Source organism: Perca flavescens, chromosome 2 (genome assembly GCF_004354835.1).
Source record: "Perca flavescens isolate YP-PL-M2 chromosome 2, PFLA_1.0, whole genome shotgun sequence".
NCBI lineage: Eukaryota > Metazoa > Chordata > Actinopteri > Perciformes > Percidae > Perca > Perca flavescens.
The window spans coordinates 660643-682811 of record NC_041332.1 but is presented as its reverse complement, the minus strand read 5'-3'; the positions used below and the strand labels follow the sequence as shown (position 1 = coordinate 682811).

General features: G+C 43.0%; 1 protein-coding gene across 1 annotated transcript; it reads right to left on the bottom strand.

The window, feature by feature from the left end:
• Positions 1-102: 102 nt before the first annotated feature.
• Positions 103-16378, bottom strand: LOC114563715 (neoverrucotoxin subunit beta). The gene is made up of 5 exons (XM_028590518.1): positions 16263-16378; positions 16081-16141; positions 9296-9368; positions 8637-8662; positions 103-1473 (listed from the first exon to the last, which is right to left on the bottom strand). The coding sequence occupies exons 1-5, from the start codon at positions 16359-16361 to the stop codon at positions 950-952; spliced, it is 783 nt and encodes a 260-aa protein (XP_028446319.1). The 5' UTR covers positions 16362-16378; the 3' UTR covers positions 103-949.
• Positions 16379-22169: the final 5791 nt, after the last annotated feature.

Genomic DNA, 22169 nt, shown 5'->3' with positions numbered 1-22169 from the left:
AATAATAATCTGAGCCTGTTAATACTGGACCAATTTCAAAGATTGTTCACATCAGTCACTTAGACACAGAAACATGGGAACATAGAATCCAGGTTGAAAAAAGTTACCCTTTAAGGGCTTGAACACGTGAAATAAATTCATGATGAAATACATTAAAACAGTTTCTTTCAAATGTGACTGTGTGTGGACATGGTCAGCTTCATGATGAAGGAACATGTGTGGGCACTCCATTCAGAGCCATGATAGGTTATTGATAAGTTACTCTCTGTAGATAAAAGTAAACAAAATTGTTAATTGTAATTTGAACATAACCAAAGTTTTGTATTCTGTTGTATGTGATGTCTCTGCAGCCCTGGAAGGGACATGAACGCTCTACTAAAGTGCATATGCAAGTTATAAAGCGCACAGAATACAGTAGTCCCCGTGGATCCACACAACGAAGTGTTGCCCCCTGTGTGAAAAGCCCTTTAGCTTACAAACATTAGCTAATGTTCTTAATATGTTCTTAAAATATATATATTAACAATAGCTATTGCTACAGATTAAGAACATTTTATATGTTAGCTGGCAATCCCAATCTGTGGCAGAGATAGAGGCAATGATGTTTCCTGTTTCCTGTACGGGACCCCTATACATTAAATCAACTAATTGATTATTCGACCAGATCATATGATTGTTAGTCAGCGAAAATTTTTTTATCAAGGACAGATCTTAACAGAGTATTTCTACACTGTGGTATTACTAGTTTCAGTGAAAGATCAGAGTACTCTTCCTCCTCTGTTGAAATCTTGAGAGAGTTAATTTCTGTTGGAAACTAAATGTAAAATGTATTTTAAACCCAGAACGGCCATCTTTGCAATCATTGTTTAACCAGATAATTAATTTCATCGGTTAAGTCAGACTTTGCGAACATGGGAACCTGGAAACAGACGCACACGGCTTGATAAATCTAGCCCAGAGATATTGAGGCACCATATGACCCAAACGCAAACCCAGGATAAAGAGGTTCAGTGAATGTGGTGTTGAAGGTGTAGAGGTGGATCAGTGATCCAGAGGACAATGTGTAGAAGGACAGAGAGCCAGCAGGACAGTCCACATACACTGCTACTCTTCTAGAGGCAGAGCGAGGGAGGGAGGTTCTGTTGTTATTGTGCCAGACAGAGTAACCATCATCAGAGCACCACAGTCTCCAGGACTGATCATTACGTCCAAACCAATAGTCAACACTGTTTCCTCTCCTGCTGATTCCTTTGTAACTCACTGCTATAGAAACCCTTCCTCCTGTCCTCTCAACCTCCCAGTAACAGCGACCAGTCAGACCATCTCTACACAGCAGCTGAGGCCAGTAGTCAAACCTCTCTGGATGATCAGGATATGGCTGATCCTCCTCCACCCGTGTCACCATCCTGTTGTTGTCAGACAGTTTGAGTTCTCTGTTCACTGTGTTTGTGTCCAGTGTGAGTTCACAGGAATCTGACGGAGAGAACGAGACACAACACAGCAGCAGTTATTAATAACATCATTAGTTAAACTTTAGTTAATAGTTATTACACTGTTAATGAAATGATATTTAATAATTTGATAATTAATAACTGGCTTATAAAGCATTAAATAACAATGTTTATAGATTATAAAATAAAACATAGTTTATAGCTTTAAAAACTCTTTGTTAACCGTTAAAGGTGCAATATGTAATATTGTATGTAATACTGGCAGCTATCGGTTAAAATAGTTATTGTACTACCATTTCAAAATACTGGAGAGTCGTCTCCCCCCCCCGCCCAGACTCGAAGTTCACGGAGGTTGCCAGGCTGAGACGCAGCATTCACAACAATGTTGCTAGACGCTTTTCTCACATAGCCAGACATTACTCCACAGCACAGCAGAGTAGCTAACGGTAGATGCTAGTCTCACATAGCCAGACATTACTCCACAGCACAGCGGAGTAGCTAACGGTAGATGCTAGTCTCACATAGCCAGACATTACTCCACAGCACAGCGCAGTAGCTAACGGTAGATGCTGGCTATATTGACAGTCATAAAAGCCCGTGCTCACGTGGAGCTCTGTAACCAACTGACAGACACACTTTTTCGGCTTAAAATTACAGTATGAACCGCTAAAAACACAACAACCTCACTGTCCTCTCCACACGCCAGTCAGGCACACTTCCTCGGCTTAGAATTACAATACGAAACGCTACAAATACCACTAGCTTGCCGACGAAACACACTTCATTGGCTTAGAATTACGGCAACAATCGCTAAACACACTGCAAACTCACAGTCCTCTCTTTCCGATTTACAGCCCCCCTCTCGTGGTTTAAAATAACTCACCGTTGTCGGCTCCAGCCGCTGAAGAGGCTACACGCTGTAAACAGCCATGGGCTGCCCGGTAACGTTAACAGTTAGCAGGGTTAGCACAGCGGCGTTAGCCAGGACCAGTCGGGATCACTTTACTGGCTATGTCTGTAACCTGTTCAGGAGAAAATAAGCCAACTCTGCGTCCTTTTGGGATCTGGGTTGTTACGTCTCTGGTCACGCAACTGTTAGAAACATGCTGTTTTCTTTTTTTATGTCATGTAAAATCTATCTCCGTTGATCCTGTTCGTTTGTTTGCTGCTTTCATGGCTGTACTAACGTTACAGCTGTAGCGCGCTGGGTTTACGTTTTTACAGGTATATCTGGCAACCCGGCCTGCCTGTCAAACTGGGCCGTTGATAACAACACACAGATCAAAACATAAACATAAATTCCGTCACGGAATGTAAATTTCAAAAAGAAAAAATACTGAAATTAGCATTGTTGTCAGAAAATATAGTATTTCAGTTTAACATGTTTCCTTAATTTCTGATGAGGCATTGGTGTCATTTTTGGATTTATTACAGTACAAATATTACATATTGGACCTTTAAGTTATTATAATCATCAAATACAACTTTATAATAACCATCCAAATAATGTTTATTAATACAATTACAAATTACAAACAAATACTTAAATATATAAAAAATTATGATGTGAGCAACAATTAACTGTTGAAATAATATAAATATAGAATAACTAATAATTAGAAAACATTATTTATCATGTTGTTGTTAGTTAATAGTAAAATGACTATTTAGTTCTATAGCAGTTCCGTGACTGTAGAGAGCGATGGTTCATTTCACACTGTATTTGTCATCTATCAAGGTTAAAGAAAAGAATTAGCCAGGGTGCCCCTCACAAAAATGTGGAGAAATTTTGTGAAAGCCCTATATCCAAAATGGCTGCCGTCAGCCAAGTCTACCTTAGATGCGTCAGCATTTATAAAAGGGGGCGTGGCTAAAGCTTAGGGGGCGGGTCAAACCATCACCAATTAAAAAAGAACTCTGTCTCAAATGTTATTAAAGGAGGCGTGGCCTGAGTAAGTGGGAGTGATTAAAGTATAGGCAGCGGCTCAGTATCACATATAGACCACACATAAGTTTCATGTAAATCGGATGATGTTTGTCATATAAGGCGCATTTCCTGTTGCCAGTGGGTGTGCTATGACCAAAAGCCAATTTTGGCCTGTAGGTGTCCTCAGGCCTTGACCCTTGTCAATCGTGAGAAATTTCGGGCAGATACGACAACGTACAATCAAGTTACACTTACTTAACAACTTTGTTCATCGCTAAACACTCAAAATGGCCGCCACGCCCACACCGTCTGACAAAAAGTTTTTCTTTTAATAACTTTTCATTGTTAAGGTGTTGGGATGGTACAGACCAAGTTTGAAGTCCGCAGGATGAAATCTCTAGGAGGAGATCGTTAAAGTATAGCACTTTGACTTTTAGGCCTACTTCCTGTTGCCACTAGGGGGCGCTATGACTTTAAGTAAATATTGGCCTTTATTTGTCCTCAGGGTTGGACTTGGAAGTTTTGAGCCAGTTGGACAACGTACACTCGAGTTACACCCACTTCCTGTTTCGGCAGCGAAACGCACAAAAATCTTTAACGTCTTAAGATGGCACAGACCGAGTTTGAAGTTGATCGGATGAAACCTCTAGGAGGAGTTCGTTAAAGTACGACATGTGGAAATGGCCGAAATTGCACTAATTGCGAACATTGAAATTAAAATGGCGGACTTCCTGTTGGGTTTAGGGTGTGGCTCTGCTGAAGTTTTTTGTACATTTTGACATGTTACATATGTGTACCAAGTTTCGTGAGTCTACATTAAACACACTGCAGGGGCTCAATTTGTTTAACTTTGTAGGGGGTGCAAGCGAGCCATTTTTTTGCGCATATTCCCGAAACCCTTAAAACCCTTAAAATACGTACATTTTCACCAGACTTGATGTGACCACCAAATTTGGTGAGTTTTTTAATATGTTAAGCCCCTCAAAAAGCAAATTCATTTGACAGGAAAAAGAATAGAAAGAAAGAATAATTCCTTCAGTCTTCAGCTGTCGGCGCTCGGGCCCTAATTAAAGCTGTGAGCAGCGATGGACGGGCCCTTGCGCGTTGGGGTTACCGGCGGATGCCGCTCCTTGCGACCGTGCATTTGTGCGGCACTCAGACACCGCAAATCGTCAACAATGAAAAGGGAACTCCCCACCGAGACTCTACATCATACAGTTCATTAGTTATAAAAGGGGGGGTGGCTAAGGTTTAGGGGGCAGGCCAAATCATGACCAATGAATAAGGAAGTCTCTGCTGAGTTCATTGATACCTCACATAAGATGCTACCATAAACGGGTCACCATTTATGAAAGGGGGCGTGGCTAAGCACAGAGGGGCGGGTCAAACAATCACCAATGAATAAGGAACTCTCTGCTGAGTTCAAATACCTCACACAAGGGTATACCTTAAAAGAACACGCCGACTTATTGGGAATTTAGCTTATTCACTGTAACCCCCAGAGTAAGACAAGTCAATACATACCCTTCTCATCTCCGTGTGTGCTGTAACGCTATCTGAAAGCTCCAGCATTAGCTTAGCCTAGCACAGGTCCTGCAGGTAACTGGTTCCAACTAGCCTACTGCTCCGAATTGTGACAAAAGTAACAAAATAACGCCAACATGTTCCTATTTACATGTTGTGATTTGTAGAGTCACAGCGTGTACACAAAACAACGTAACATGAGACACAGCCGTCTTCTAACAGTAAACAAACCGGGAACTATATTCTCAGACAGGCTTGCTGCGAGGATATCACTCCGCCCAAGTACTATATTCTTCCGCCTGAGAATATGGTTCCCGGTTTGTTTACAGTTAGAAACGGCTGTGTCTCATGTTACGTTTTTTTGTACGCTGTGACTACAAATCACAACATGTAAATAGGAACATGTTGGAGTTATTTTGTCACTTACTCGGAGCAGTAGGATTACTGGAACCATTCACCTGCAGGATCTGTGCTGGCCTGATGCTGCTGGGCGCGTCAGACAGCGTTACAGCACGCAAGGAGATGAGAAGGATATGTATTGACTTATCTAACTCTGGGGGTTATGGAGAATAAGCTAAATTCCCAATAAGTCGGCGTGTTCCTTTAAACGGTTCAAATGCTATGAAAGGGGGCGTGGCTTAAGCATAGGGGGTGGGCCAAACCATCACCAATGAAGAAGGAACTCTCTGCTGAGTTCAATGACACCTCACACAAGACTCTACCTTAAACGGTTCAAATGTTATTAAGGGGGCGTGGCCTGAGTAAGTGGGCGTGGTCATATTATAGGGGGCGGCTCAGTATCACATGTAGACCACGCATTCTGAGTTTCATGTAAATCGGATGATGTTTGTCATTTAAGGCAGATTTCCTGGTGACAGCGGGGTGTGCTATGACCAAAAGTCAATTTTGGCCCGTAGGTGTCCTCAGGCCTGGACCCTTGTCAATCGTGAGAAATTTCGGGCAGATACGACAACGCACAAGTTGGCTCATGTAAGCCATTTACTTGTATTTTAAACCCCATCCATACAAGGCTACTTAAAGGACCGCTACCCATGGTTAACATTTCATTACTATATATGATCAATATGTCTTTATTAACAGGTTATGTACCGCAGTCATTTAAAGTAGCTGTGATAAAACCTCGAAAAACTCGATCCTGAGTTCTTAGCCAACTATAGACCTATATCTAATCTCCCCTTCCTGTCCAAAATCCTTGAGAAGGTAGTCGCTAATCAATTATGTGATTTTCTACATAGCAATAGTTTATTTGAGGACTTTCAGTCAGGATTTAGAAAGAATCATAGAAAATTACTAACGACCTTCTAACTGCTTCAGACAAAGGACTTGTCTCCATACTTGTCTTATTAGACCTTAGTGCTGCATTCAACACTATTGACCATACCATCCTGTTACAGAGACTGGAACACTTTGCTTGGCATTAAAGGAATCGCACTAAGCTGGTTTAAGTCCTATTTATCTGATCAATATAAATTTGTTAATTTAAACAATAAATCCTCCAGGTACGCTAAAGTTAGCCATGGTGTTCCACAAGGCTCAGTGCTTGTACCAATTCCATTCACCTTGTACATGCCTTCCCCTAGGCAATATTATTTGGAAACATTCAATTAACTTTCATTGTTATGCGGGTGACACCCAAATATACCTATCAATTAAGCCATACGAAACCAGTCAGTTAACTAAACTCCAAGCATGCATCAAAGATATATAAAAGCATGGATGACCTACAATTTTATGATGTTAAACTCAGACATAACTGAAGTTATTGTGCTGGGCCCTAAACACCTCTGAACCTCATTATCTAAAGACTTAGCTACTCTGGATGGTATTGCCCTGGTCTCCAGCACTACTGTCAGAAATGTAGGAGTTATTTTTGATCAGGATATATCCTTTAATGCCCACTGAAAACAAACCTCAAGAACAGCCTTTTTTCACCTTTGTAACATTGCCAAAATTAGGAAAACCCTATCTTGACAATGCTGAAAAACTAGTCCATGCATTTGTTACTTCCAGGCTGGACTATTGTAAGTCCTTACTATAAGGATGCTCAAATAAAACCCTTAAGACTCTCCAGATCCAGAATGCTGCAGCGCATGTTCTGACAAGAACTAAGAGAAGAGATCATATTTCTCCTGTATTAGCTGCTCTGCATTGGCTTCCTGTACAATCCAGGATTGAATTTAAAACCCTTCTCCTGACCTACAAAGCTCTAAATGGTCAAGCACCACCATATCTAGAAGAGCTCTTAGTACCTTATTGCCCCACTAGAGCACTGCGCTCCCAGAATGCAGGGTTACTAGTGGTTCGTGGAGTCTCTAAAAGTAGGATGGGAGCCAGAGCCTTCAGCTACTAGGCTCCTCTCCTATGGAACCAGCTCCCAGTCTGGGTCCGGGGGGCAGACACCGTTCCCACATTTAAGAGTAAACTTAAAACTCTCCTCTTCAATAAAGCTTATAGTTAGGGAGTGAGGAGTGGCAGCTTTCACCTAGACCGGCGGGGGAGGGTGTATTTCAGCAGACTTGGCACCCCTTCTCTTCTCTGCTTCTCTTCATAGTCGTTAGACTCATCTACCATATAATCAATGATATAATCAAAGAGGGAGAGGGAGGGAAACAGGCCAGTACAGCCTGATCCGGTTGGGGAGAGTTCTAGCCCGACCAGGCTCCTCTCCTTAACCTGTCTCTCTTAATTATGCTGTTATAGTTTTATGCCGGGGGACTTACTTTGACACACTGAGCTGCTCTCTCCTCGCTCTTTCCATCTGTGTGCTTCCATGTTCCAAAAATGCTTGTTACTAACCTAGCTCTGGGGAGCTTATTCCCCGCAGTCCATATGTATTCTTTTCGCCCAGCATGTTTCCTTAGATTATTAGGGTGGCCCCCAAATCATGGTTGCAGCCTGTCGCCGTGGTCCAGCTGCACGCCCTGCTGTGCCCTGCTACGTCCTGCTATGTCCTGCTACGCCCTGCTACGTCCTGCTGCATCCTACTACGCCCTGCTGTGCCCTGCTACGTCCTGCTATGTCCTGCTACGCCCTGCTACGTCCTGCTGCATCCTACTACGCCCTGCTGTGCCCTGCTACGTCCTGCTATGTCCTCCTACGCCCTGCTACGTCCTGCTGCATCCTACTACGCCCTGCTGTGCCCTGCTACGTCCTGCTATGTCCTGCTACGCCCTGCTACGTCCTGCTGCATCCTACTACGCCCTGCTGTGCCCTGCTACGTCCTGCTATGTCCTGCTACGCCCTGCTACGTCCTGCTGCATCCTACTACGCCCTGCTGTGCCCTGCTACGTCCTGCTACGCCCTGCAGTGCTCTGCTACATCTTGTGACACCCTGCAGTTCCCTGCTATGCCATACACTACTACAACTATTTATAGTCACTGATTTGTTAACTTTATTGTGACTATTATTGCCACTGTTCATCACACCCACCCAACCGTCAATGTCAGACACCTCCTACCAAAAGCCTGGGTCTGTCCGATAGGGAGTTTTTCCTTGCCACTGTTGCACTGAATGCTTGCTGTTGCGGAATTATTGGAATTGTTGGGTCTTTGTAAATTATATTGTGGTCTAGACCTACTCTATATGTAAAGTGTCTTGAGATAACTTGTTATGAATTGATACTATAAAAAAAGTTTAATAATGATGCATGTAGTCAGTAATGTTCTAATAAAAACTATCAGCTGTGTATTTAAAGATAAACTAACACACTTACATTTCATCAGATCACTCCTCTGCACCCTGGAGGAAGAAGCACAGTCAGAATGATTTTCTATCCAACATGAGTCCTAACTGCTGTTAGACATGATGCAGAGTTGCTCAGTTTGTCAGAGAGACAGAGAAACTCATCTCAGTTAACTGGTCTCTGGTATCTCAGAGGAACGGGAAGATCATGTAGAAATAATAAGAGACACAGACATCACTGATCTGCTCTGGTTTCATTAATGTCCTCCCACATGATAAAACACAATGTTAAATATGCACTGAGACGTTTCTGCCAATCCATCCAATAGATGATGAGATGTTTTCACTTAAAGCTAAAAGTGTAAACCTGCTGGTGACGCCAGAGGAACACTCAGAGGATCACTATGGATGAATCCTCTGGGGAATAAATGTCAGAACAAGATATTATCTCAACACATTTAGTAGTTGTTGAGATATTTCAGACTGGAACAAAGTGATGGACCGACATAACTATCACTAGAGCAATGCTGCTAACAGGACTAAAATGAGAATGATTCCATTCGAAACTTCTGTATGTGTTTCCTAACTCAGGCCTACTCTGTCCTCTAAACAGAAATAATAAGTTCTTCAGCTGAAGGACTAGAAATTAGAGGCACCTGCAGAGTTTGAGCTCTTGTTGTATGTTCATACCTGAGAGGGTCCACTCTCTGTTGCGGACCAGCAAGCAGATTCAATCCCCTCTGGGGCTGTTGGATCCCCTCCACTAGAAGATGAAGAAGTCATATTTTATCAATCCAAGGATAGAATACATTTTTTAAACATTACACACACACACTGGCTGAGTCCACACACATGCAAACAGGACCTAATTAGTGGACTGCCTTAAGTTTGACAATTTGGCAATTGCTGTCTTGGTTTTTTGCTACCAGATATGATGATTTTGGATGAGAGGGTGGAGGATGACGGGCCAAGCCAGGGTTGCTCATGGTGTTGTTACAGTGGTGTGTGGACATCCAATGAGAATTTTATAATAATGATAGAGAGATGTTAGTCAGACAGGCAGAGATACCAGCTGCTACCTCGGGCCGGCTGTGGCTCAGGTGGTAGAGTGGTCGCCGACTAATCAGAAGGTTGGTGGTTTGAATCCCTGGCCCTGCAATTCCATGTCAAAGTGTCCTTGGGCAAGACTCTGAACCCTCAATTGTTCCTGATGCTGTGCCATCGGAGCGTCAATGTGTGTATGAATGTTTATCTGATGAGCAGGTGGCACCTTGTTCGGTAGCCTGTGTGAATGGTACTGTACTAGAAAAGACTAATGGTGTGTCCCAAATCGCGCACTTCTGTACTTATACTAACTATTTGAGTGCACTCAAAATTTTACTCGTCGAAGTGTGGTAAATGCAGTGCACTACAAGTACCCGGATGGTGCACTCATAACGGTGAAAAAGTTGAGTGTGGATCGATGGACACTTTCCACACTCAACTGTCGCAATCTTGGCTACGCAGCGGAAGGGGCGGAGCTAACAAAAAGTGAAAAACTTTCGATAATGGCGGCCGAATACGCGACAGCGAGACCCAAATGTAAGTTCAACATTAGTCTTTTTGCTATACTTTTTTAACATATACGCAACCTGTTTATGTATGTGTGGTTAATTTTGCAGTCAGTGATGATTTTTTTACCGCGAATTATAACATTTATTTGCATCGTAATTTGACGTGCTATTAAGCTAGCTTTAGCTAACCTTAGCTAGCTAACAGCGGCGAAGTTACCGGTACTTCTAGCTATGCTCTTTGGTTTAACCACTGGCAAATCAGTTATAACCTAGCTAACGTTACATGTGTTGTGGTATACGGTTGTTGTTTTTAAACTATCGTCCTCACTGCAGACAATTTTAGCGTTAGATGTGTGATCTGGTAAATATACATTAAGCTGCCAACGTTAGTACTAATGTTACAGTACGTTAATGTATGCTATGTTATATCATGTTAACAGTGCAGTTTCTGTCCTGATCTGACTTATATAATCGTTAGGGACATGGACAATGCCTCAAACTTGAGGGAAGTCCTCCTCTGCTGGAAGGAGAACGACCTGGGGGAGGAGAGAGAGGATTTCCCTACTGGTCTTGTGGACAGCACGGTGCAAAGGCTCTGGCTAAACCACGATCAGATGTACCGCTGGCGAGCCAAAAGAGGAAGACAAGGGCCTCGATGACGGGTCCCACGCCGTACCGAGGATGTACCGTTAAAGGATCCTGCTGTAGAGTCTGAAGTCCCCCCTCAAATCACTTTCCCCATCAAAATACAGGGCCAGCAATGAATAGAACAATAGGATCTATTTAAATGTCTATTGTGTTGCCTCTGCTTTCACTCTTGTATTTTCACTGTAATTAATAGCTATTGCAATAAACACCCTTTATGTAAACATATAATATGACTATTTTCTATGTTAACGTTATATGTCAGTTGGACACAATTTTAATTGCTCCAATTTTGCTAAATAACTGAAAATGGCCATTTTTGGTTATTTTTTTTTTTTACAACGAATTAAGAGCAAAAGCATGAATATCATCATACCTAGATGTTTACGGTTGCATAAAACAGAGGGCAACAATAAAAACAATCATATTAATTTTGATAAACAAGGCAGAAATGTATGGTGACAACAGGTGGTGAGAATGCTCAGCCCTGGGTATAATTCACAATTTCACAGAAGAAGAAGGAGGAGGACTGAGATGTTTTGATCGTCACTTCCGGTAAGTACATAAGGCAGTGCGCGATTTGAGACAATACTCCCCCCGTCAAATTTTACGCACTATGCAAGTAAGTACATAGTGTACGAAGTGCACTTCCCTTAGTGCACTACGGGAAGTGCGCGATTTGAGACAAACTATAAGACTAGGGAAGGGCTATATAAATACAGTCCATTTACATTTACCTGTGTTTCAGACTGGGAAAAGAGAGAATTAGTTGGATGCTTAGCTGAGGTAGGAAAAGCCATGTGCGTAAATAACAAAACCAAGAGAATTGGAAAACTTCCGGCACCCTCGAGAGTAGCTTGAGGCTTGAGTGGCCTTCTCTGTAGCTTGTCTGTTTTTGTCTTTTTAAACTTTTTCCCTCTTCTAACTTTTTTTTATCATTTACACGCCTTATATATCTTCTATCCTATGATATGGCTATGATTTAACTGGATCATGGCACTAAAAACCTTGTTTATCCAAGGGAACACCTGTTCGGACAAAGGACGATGGGACACGCCAGCATTGTTCACCCCATCTGAGAGGAATTGAGGCATAACTACCACGGATGCAGAGCTGGAGCTAGCATGAAGGCAATGCTACTGAGGAAGTAGTGGAGGTTTAAGCCGTCTATTCCTTCGTGTGTGATGGGGAATGTAAACTCACTGGCCAACAAGATGGATGAGCTAGGTGCCCTAGTGAAGAACGTTAGGTTGTACAGGAGTGCAGCCTCATGTGTTTCACTGAGACCTGGCTCAATTGGAATATCACAGATGCCAATGTGGAGCTACCCGGCTTCACTACTGTCAGAGCGGACCAGGACCCCACGCTAAGTGGCAAGCGGAAAGGTGGGGGCCTCGCGCTCATTCATCAACAATAAGAAAGAGGTAATTTGCTGCCCAGACATTGAGCTGCTTGCTGTTAGCCTTAGGCCTTACTACATTCTTAGAGAATTCTCTCATGCCATAATCGCCTGTGTTTACCACTAAGAGGATGGGCTGAAATTGCATGTAACGTCATCAACTCTGCGATCGCAAGACTTCAAACTCAACATCCCGAAGCATTCATCGTGATCTCAGGCAACTTCAACCATATCACACTGGACTCAACCCTGCCTGCCTTTTATCAATTTGTTAACTGCACCACAAGAAAGAACAGAACCATTGACCTTTTTATGCCAATACAAAGGACACTTACACTGCCACCCCACTGCCACCACTTGGGAAATAAGATCATAACCGGTTTTTCCTACAGCTGCTATACATTCCATGTGTCTGCAGAAAACCAACCACCACACGCTCCTTCAGAAAGTGGTCCCCCAAGGCAGAAGAGGCCCTGAGCAGTCACACGGTGAGGACATTGAGGGGGTCACGCACTGTACTACAGACTACCTAAACTTTTGTATGGACATTGTTGTTCCCAAGCGAACTGTACGCTGCTTTCCAAACAACAAGTCTTGGATAACCAGCAATGTCAAGACCCTTCTCAATAGGAAAAATATGCCGTTTAGAGAGGGGGTAAGGCAGAGCTGAGACGCGTACAGCGGGAACTCAAAGTCAAGCTGAAAGAGGCTAAGGAGAAATACAGAAGGAAGGTGGAACGGAAGCTGCAGGAGAACAATGTGAAGGAGGTCTGGGATGGAATGAAGACCATCACTAGCCTGAGAAATAGTAGCAGCTCTGTAGATGGAGATCTGGACTGGGTAAACCAGTTGAAGCACTTCTACAACAGGTTCAACTGTCCAGCTCCAACAGCAAGGGTCTGTCCACCACCCACTGCTGACCCAGACACTGCTCTTGCTTGCTTGCTTGCCCAACCCACACCTCCCCCTCACTTCAGTGCAACACCCACCCCCACCATCAAAGGCTGATGCACCCCTCCCTCACAAGGTGACTACGGACAGTGCAGCTACATTGACTTTAGTCACCAGCCACCACCCACCAGACACCCCCACAGATGCACCCCTCAGACTGGGAGACAAGCTTCTGCAGATGGGTGTGGATGCCCACCTGATATTTTGGATTACAGACTACCTGACAGAGTCGTTCGTCAGACTGAGGAACTGCCTCTATGACACTGTGATCAGTAGCACTGGAGCTCCACAGGGAACTGTGCTCTCCCCGGTCCTGTACACGTCTGACTTCTGTTACAACACAAAGTCATGCCACATGCAGAATTTTTTGGACGATACTGCAATTGTGGGGTGTACTAGGGATGGGCAGGAGGAGTACAGGGGCCTGGTGGAGGACTTTGAGCAATGGTGCAAACTCAACCACCTACAACTCAACACTTCTAAGACCAAGGAGATGGTGGTGGATTTCCATAGGTATAAGCACGCTCTGCTGTCAGTCTCCATTGAGGGGGTCAATGTGGAGGTGGTAAACACAAATATCTGGCGATACACCTGGACAATAAACTGGACTGGTCAGCCAACACTGATGCACTCAGAGCTGGCTGTACTTCCTGAGGAGGCTGCTCTCCTTTAATGTCTGCAGCAAGTTCCTCTGGATGTTTTACTAGTCTGTTGTTGCCAATATCCTCTTCTATGCTGTGGTATGCTGGGGAGAAAACACTAAAAGAGGGATGCTGGGCGACTGGACATGCTGGTAAGGAAAGCTGCCTCTGTCGTGGGCGCTGAACTGGAGTGTATCACTTCAATATCAGTTAAAAGGACCATTAACAAACTGCTCAACATTTTGGACAATGACTGTCATCCACTCCACAGCACAAAGCAGAAAAGCATAATCAGCTCAAGACTTCACACACTGCCATGCACAACTGACAGACTGAGAAAGTAATTTGTCCCCAGGGCCATTAAACTCTACAATGCTTCCCAAAAGGGAAGAGGAGAGATAGACTTTGCTGCATAATCTTTCTGCCTCGCCTCCCTCTCCACCACTTCCACTACTTCCTATAACAACAGTTATGTACTGACTGCCCACTGGCCCACTGTTTACTGCTTACACTGTTTACACTGTTTACTGGCTATATTAGCCCATATGCACAACCCCTCCCTTCTTCCTTTGCCCAGCATGGACTGATTTATAACTTAATACTTGAACAATGGCTGTAACCCTAGTACTTTAAATCACTAACATTGACTGTTGATTTGTGTCTATCCTACTGTCTACTTTATTCCTTCATATTGTCCATATTTAATGCTGGTCTCTAGACTTTATCCTTGCACTGCTATAGTTTTTATATTACTATGTCTAGCACCAGTTCTCAACTAATGACTCTGTGTCTGTCTGGAAAGGGCTGAAGCAGATCACCAACTTCAAGCCCAAAAGCCCCCACTCCTTTAACGACCAACACCTAGCCAACAACCTTAACGAGTTCTACTGTCGCGTTGAAAGACAAAAGGACAGTCCTGAAACCATCCCCCACGACACCTCCCTACAGCTCCAGCCACTGTGCATCACCTCCACCTCCCCCCACCTCAGCAGGGGTGCGCACCTTAAAGGTGTTCTTTCCCCTCTGCTCTTCTCCCTGTACACCAACAGTTGCACCTCCAGTCACCAGTCTGTCAAGCTTCTGAAGTTCGCGGATGACACCTCCCTCATCGGACTCATTTCCGATGGTGACGAGTCCACCTACAGGTGGGAGGTTGACGACCTGGTGACCTGGTGCAATCATAACAACCTAGATCGCAAAGCTCTAAAGACAGTGGATATGGTTGTCCAGAAGGATCACCACTCTTCTGGACTTTCCAAGATATTATCAGACCGAATTGTTTAAATTATTTTTGTGAAACAAGTCATTCCGCTATGGCGGAGCCTATGGGGTAAACACAACTTTAACTAACTTAGTTGTGATTGGTCAGAGTAGGCACGCAAAGTAAACAGTAAAGACAAAACTTGATCGATTTTCTGGCCAGTACACCACTGGAGTGAAATCAAAAACAAAGTACGATGTCAAAAAACGCTTATAATCAGTGTTAGTCCCGCCCATGGCGCTGATTGGATGATCGTTAGTACTTGACTCATGTAGTGGAAAATTTGTATCTGTCATACTGATGTGTGATATTTCTTTCATATTTTATCCATTACTCCATGTTTTTTATATTCTCATCATTTTATATATATATTACCTTTATACTATACAATATTTACTCTGTTTTCTATATAATATAATATATCAGTTATAAGGATTTAGTATAGTACTCTATTATTCTAAAAAAGTGATCTTAGCTTCTCCTGTATCTGTCATGCAAGCCTATGCGGCCCCCTCTGTCTCCCTCATGCACACTGTATATGAAGCAGAGGGCTGAGTATGTTTTCCGCAACTAGAGGAAGCCTCCCACAGAAAGCCTCAGGGCTCAGCTCTATACGAGTAGGTTTTCCGCAACTCGAGGAAACCTTCCACGAAAAGCTCAAGACTCAGCAGTAAAAGAAGCAGTCTCAGCAGGAAAACAGTCCCTCCCATCTCATGCTCAGCTATAAAAACCCTGAAGTTTCTTTGTTCACTGACACACTTTCTCAGATTGCTTGTCAGTCTGTTAAACTGTCTCCTTCTTTTGCAAAAGAATAAAGAAAATAACTTAGAGAACTCCAGCGTGTCAGACAAACTTATTTTCCAGCTTCATCACCGAACACCAAAGAGATTTTCCACAACACTCAATGTTTTTTTAACTGAGAAACCTCTGCTTTATGTCACAATGCCAGACAATTAATCAGTAAACTTGGTGTCAGACAGATTCCAAGGTCTGGACCCAGGAAACAGTAGTTTATGAATACAGACCTGAAGCCTCAGCGATTTGATCCCCAGCTCCTGCTGCCATGCCGTCTTCTTTCTTTTGGTCCTGGAAAGAGAAAGAGAAAGAGCCAGTTATACAATGATAAAAACAATGATTTGCTGCATTGTATCAAAATGTTATAGTGTTTCAGCATGACTTGAGTGTTTATGAGAGATTTGTTCCTCACCAGTTTCATCAGAACTTCATAGACAGCGTTACTGATTGCATGTTTGTGTATCTTGAACAGTTTTTCTGTCTCAGTTGTACACTCTGTCGTACACAACATAAAGAATGTAACTTATAGCCCGACATCACAAGCAATTTTTCCTTGTTAATTCAGAGTTTCAGAGGTAAATTAAGTAGTTTCCTCACCAAGGGCTCTGGGCCTTTGTTCAGGTTTATGATCCCAGCATCTCTTCATCAGTCTTTTCAGCTCTGTCAACCCGGCAGCATCGCCCTTGATATCATCCAGCTGTGGGCGCTCTCCCTTCGGGATGCACAACATCACTACCTCAGGCTTTGCATCTACTGTACATTGGAGGAAGAATTAAAAAGGCTGTCAGAGTGGCCTTGAGGTTAAAGTGCCCATATTATGAAATAATCTCTTTTTCTGGGATTTGGGGTGTTATTTGTGTCTCTGGTGCTTCCACACGCATACAAACTTGGAAAAGAAACATCCATGCTGCTTTGAGTGAGCCATGGTTTCTGAATGTGTTCTGCCTTCAGTCTCCTGGTGAGCTATTCAAAATCTGCAGGGCTTTCGACGTGAGTAGTCAAGACAAGGTGGCTGACCATAGCATGCTAGCTCGTTCTCAATGGCAAAACACTGCTACCAGACACACTAGTTCACCATAATCTACAAAAGAACTACTTACATGTCCCTGTTCTGCAGGTATTCCACACAAAGTTGGAAGTGCGCCCTCATTTAGAAGAAGTCTCCCGGCTAATCCTGCCTTGTACTGACTGAAGGTAGAATATGTCTAAATGAAGCCACTCCTCCCAGTCATAATAATACTCAAATTCCTAGAGGCACAGGCCGAGGAGCGGGAGTTGCAGCCATATTTGATTAAAAGCCTGTTAATTAATCCTAAACCTAAAATAAATCATAATTTGTTTGAAAGCATTGTTCTTAATCTTCAACTTCCAACAAGGAAAACATTACAGCCAATTCAATTTGTTGTTGTCTACCGAACTCCAGGTCCATATTCTGATTTTTTATCGGAATTCTCTGAGTTTTTAGTACAAAGTACTTATTGTAGGTGATTTTAATATCCATGTGGACGTTGACAACAACTAGATTCAATTGGTTTTAGTAAGCTTGTGCTGGCATATGGCATCGAAATTGAAGATGTAATAGTATTCCCACAGAACCCTTTATTATCAGACCATTTTTTAATAACTAATATAAAATTCTTAATTCCTGACTATCACTTATAGAAGAAAATAAGAACAACCCAAGGTTTCTTTTCAGCACTGTAGCCAGGCTGACAGATAGTCACAGCTCTACTGAGCCATCTATTCCTCTAGCTCTGAGTAGTGATGACTTCATGAGCTTCTTTAATGATAAAATTATAACAATTAGAGATACAATTCATCACCTTTTGCCCTCAACTTCTAACGGTTCACCTTTAAATGAAAGACTGCTAGAAAGAATGTCTCTTCAGCTAAACCATCTACCTGTCTCTTAGACCCATCACAACGAGGCTACTTAAAGAAGCATTACCCGTGGTAAACACTTCATTACTAGATATGATCAATATGTCTTTATTAACAGGTTATGTACCGCAGTCATTTAAAATAGCTGTGATAAAACCTCTTATGAAAAAACCCACCCTCGACCCTGATGTCGTAGCCAACTATAGACCTATATCTAACCTTCCCTTTCTGTCCAAGATCATTGAGAAGGTAGTCGATAATCAGTTATGTGATTTTCTACAAAGCAATAGTTTATTCGAGGATTTTCAGTCAGGATTTAGAATGCATCATAGCACAGAGACGGCACTGGTGAAAATTACTAACAACCTCCTATCTGCTGCACTCCTGTTACAGATATTGGAACATTTAGTTGGCATTAAAGGAATCACACTAAGCTGGTTTAAGTCCTATTTTTCTGACCAATCTCAATTTGTTAATGTTAACACTAAATCATCCAGGTACGCTAAAGTTAGCCATGGCATTCCACAAGTGCTTGGACCAATTCTATTCCCCTTATATATGAAGCAGCTGTTTTTTTGTTTTTTATTTTTTATTTTTTTTGATGTGCACAAATAAGTGACAGGTACCATAAGATTTTCTTCTTCCTGTTCCTTTTTTTCATTCATGCATGTTATGAATGAATGAATAAAGATCAATAAAGCTAAATTATTAAGACTATATGCTTCCTCTGGGCAATATTATTACAAAACTCAACTTTCACTGTTATGCAAATGACACCCAATAAAATCCTGGATGACCTACAATTTTCTGATGTTAACTCAAACAAAACTGAAGTTATCTTACTGGGCCCTAAACACCTCTGAACCTCATTATCCGAAGATATAATTACTCTGGATGGTATTGCCCTGGCCTCCAGCACTACTGTCAGAAATCTAGGAGTTATTTTTGATCAGGATATATCCTTTAACGCCCATTTAAAACAAACCTCTAGAACAGCCTTTTTTCACCTTCATAACATTGCCAAAATTAGGAACATCCTGTCTCAAAACGATGCTGAAAATCTAGTCCATGCATTTGTTACTTCCAGGCTGGACTACTGTAATTCCTTATTATCAGGATGCTCAAATAAAACCCTTAAGACTCTCCAGCTGATCCAGAATGCTGCAGCACGTGTTCTGACAAGTACTAAGAAAAGAGATCATATTTCTCCTGTATTAGCTTCTCTGCACTGGCTTCCTGTAAAATCCAGGATTGAATTTAAAATCCTTCTCCTGACCTACAAAGCTCTAAATGGTCAAGCAACATCATATCTTGAAGAGCTCATAGTACCTTATTGTCCCACTAGAGCACTGCGCTCCCAGAACTCAGAGCTACTTGGGGTTCCTAGAGTCTCCAAAAGTAGAATGGGAGCCAGAGCCTTCAGTTATCAGGCTCCTCTCCTATGGAACCAGCTCCCAGTCTGGGTCCGTTGGGCAGACACCATCACCACTTTTAAGAGTAAACTTAAAACTCTCCTCTTCGATAAAGCCTATAGTTATGGAGTGAGGAGTTGCAGCATTCGACTATACCATACAGTCATGGCGCACCACCTCCCTATCTATGATTCTCTTCATAGAAAGCTTATGTATATTTAGGGTATGAGGAGTTGCAGCGTTCGCCTAGACCTGGTGGGGGTGGGGGTGTGGCCACAGTCATGGCGCTCCCCCACCCTATCTCTGATTCTCCCCATAGAAAGCTTATATATATATATACGTAGGGCAGGGATCTTCAACAGGGGGTCCATGACCCCTAGGGGGTCCTCAGAGTCAATGCAGGGGGACCTCCAAAGTTTATTTCAAAAATTAGAGAAGTCCTAAAATGAATCCGACATATTACTAGCAAATATAAATGCCCACTGATGATAGGCTTACTGGCCTATAGGTAATGTTGTCACTAAGGCCATCTACAAATAATTAATCCTAAGGATTCACTGTGTATGTTTAACATTAAATCAAGACTATTTTAGCTAAGTATTCTATGCAAAAAGGGTATATATAAAGGTTTTGGGCCCAGTTTTATATGCAACATTTTATACAATATATGTAGTAGGGGGTCCGTGCTCCGTCTCTCTTCCACTTAAGGGGTCCTTGGCTTAAAAAACGTTGAAGACTGCTGATTTAGGGAGTAAGGAGTCGCAGCGTTCGCCTATACCAGCGGAGGAGGGTGTGTAGCCACAGTCACGGAACGCAGCCTCCCTATCTCTCCTTCTCTGCAGCTCTTAGTTATGTGGTTATAGTTCTAGACTACCGGGGTACCTCCTTTGACACATTGAGCTTCTCTCTCCTCTCTCTTTCCATCTGTGTATTTCCATATTCCAGAAATTCTTGTTACTAACCTAACATAACCTAGAGTCCTTATGTTGTTTTTTTTTCGCCCAGCATGTTTCCTTGGTTCAGGATGGCACCTAAATCATGGTGGCAGCTGTCGCCATGGTCCTGCTCTACGCCCTGCTGTGCCCTATTATACCATGATACGCTCTGCAATGCCCAACTACGACTTGCTATGTCCGGCCACCGTCCTGCCACGGCATGTTATGCCCTGCTGTGTACTGCGACACCATGAACTATTACAACTAATACTTCTAGTCATTATCTTTATTGTGACTATTATTGCCATTGTTCATCACACCCCCAAACGGCTCCGTCAGACACCGCCTACCAAGAGCCTGGGTCTGTCAAAGGTTTCTTCCTTAAAGGGAGTTTTCCTCACCACTGTCCCACTGAATGCTTGCTCTTGGGGGAATTACTGGAATTGTTGGGTCTTTGTAAATTATAGAGTGTGGTCTAGACCTACTCTATCTGTAAAGTGTCCTGAGATAACTCTTGTTATGATTTGACACTATAAATAAAATTGAACTAAATTGAATAGAGAAACAGCTATCTGATGTGATCTTACCTAGCTACTGCGCATGTGCGCCTCCCAACAAAGAGATAAGTGTGATGTCTCACTCTGTAACTAAAACAGAGACCTGAACACAGGGTGAAAAGAGGATCTGCAGCAATGTGCAGTACAACAAAAATATGGTGTTTTTTGAAAATCAAACCATGTAAACCTATTCTGGTACAAGCAAAAATTAAATTATGAACCTGAAATGAGCATAAAATGGGCACTTTAAATGAGACCTTGGTAATACCTGAATAGATGGTCTGGATTGACGCTTATGTAAAGGTTCAGGTTAAATCCTGATAATGGGACAACTCTGCCACCTGCTGTTGTAAATTTCATTGAGTAGAGATGTAACAATTCCAAATTTGACTGTACAATTAATGGTCTCAGAAAAATTAGGATTAACAAAATAACTGTCTTCTTTAGTCAAATGTATTTATTGATGTATCACTTTTCGAACAAATGAATCCCATCCATCCATCCATCTTCGTCTGCTTATCCGGTGTCGGGTCGCGGGGGGAGCAGCTCCAGCAGGAGACCCCAAACTTCCCTTTCCCGAGCAACATTAACCAGCTCCGACTGGGGGATCCCGAGGCGTTCCCAGGCCAGGTTGGAGATATAATCCCTCCACCTAGTCCTGGGTCTTCCCCGAGGCCTCCTCCCAGCTGGACGTGCCTGGAACACCTCCCTAGGGAGGCGCCCACCTCAACTCCTTTCCTCGGCTTCTTTCGACGCAAAGGAGCAGCGGCTCTACTCCGAGCTCCTCACGGATGACTGAGCTTCTCACCCTATCTCTATGGGAGACGCCAGCCACCCTCCTGAGGAAACCTATTTTGGCCGCTTGTACCCTGGATCTCGTTCTTTCGGTCATGACCCAGCCTTCATGACCATAGGTGAGGGTAGGAACGAAAACTGACCGGTAGATCGAGAGCTTTGCCTTCTGGCTCAGCTCTCTTTTCATCACAACGGTGCGATAGATTGAATGTAATACCGCACCCGCTGCGCCAATTCTCCGACCAATCTCCCGCTCCATTGTCCCCTCACTCGCGAACAAAACCCCAAGGTACTTGAACTCCTTCACTTGGGGTAAGGACTCATTCCCTACCTGGAGTAGGCACTCCATCGGTTTCCTGCTGAGAACCATGGCCTCAGATTTAGAGGTGCTGATCCTCATCCCAACTGCTTCACACTCGGTTGCGAACTGATCCAGTGAGTGCTGAAGGTCACAGGCCGATGATGCCATCAGGACCATATCCTCTGCAAAGAGCAGCGATGAGATCATAAAAATTTAATTAACATAAAATTGACATTAACTGTCAACAGCCATAGACCTTAAAGGTCCCATGGCATGACAATTTCACTTTATGAGGTTTTTTAACATTAATATGCATTTCCCCAGCCTGCCTATGGTCCCCCAGTGGCTTGAAATGGTGATAGGTGTAAACCGAGCCCTGGGTATCCTGCTCTGTCTTTGAGAAAATGAAAGCTCAGATGGGCCAATCTGGAATCTTGC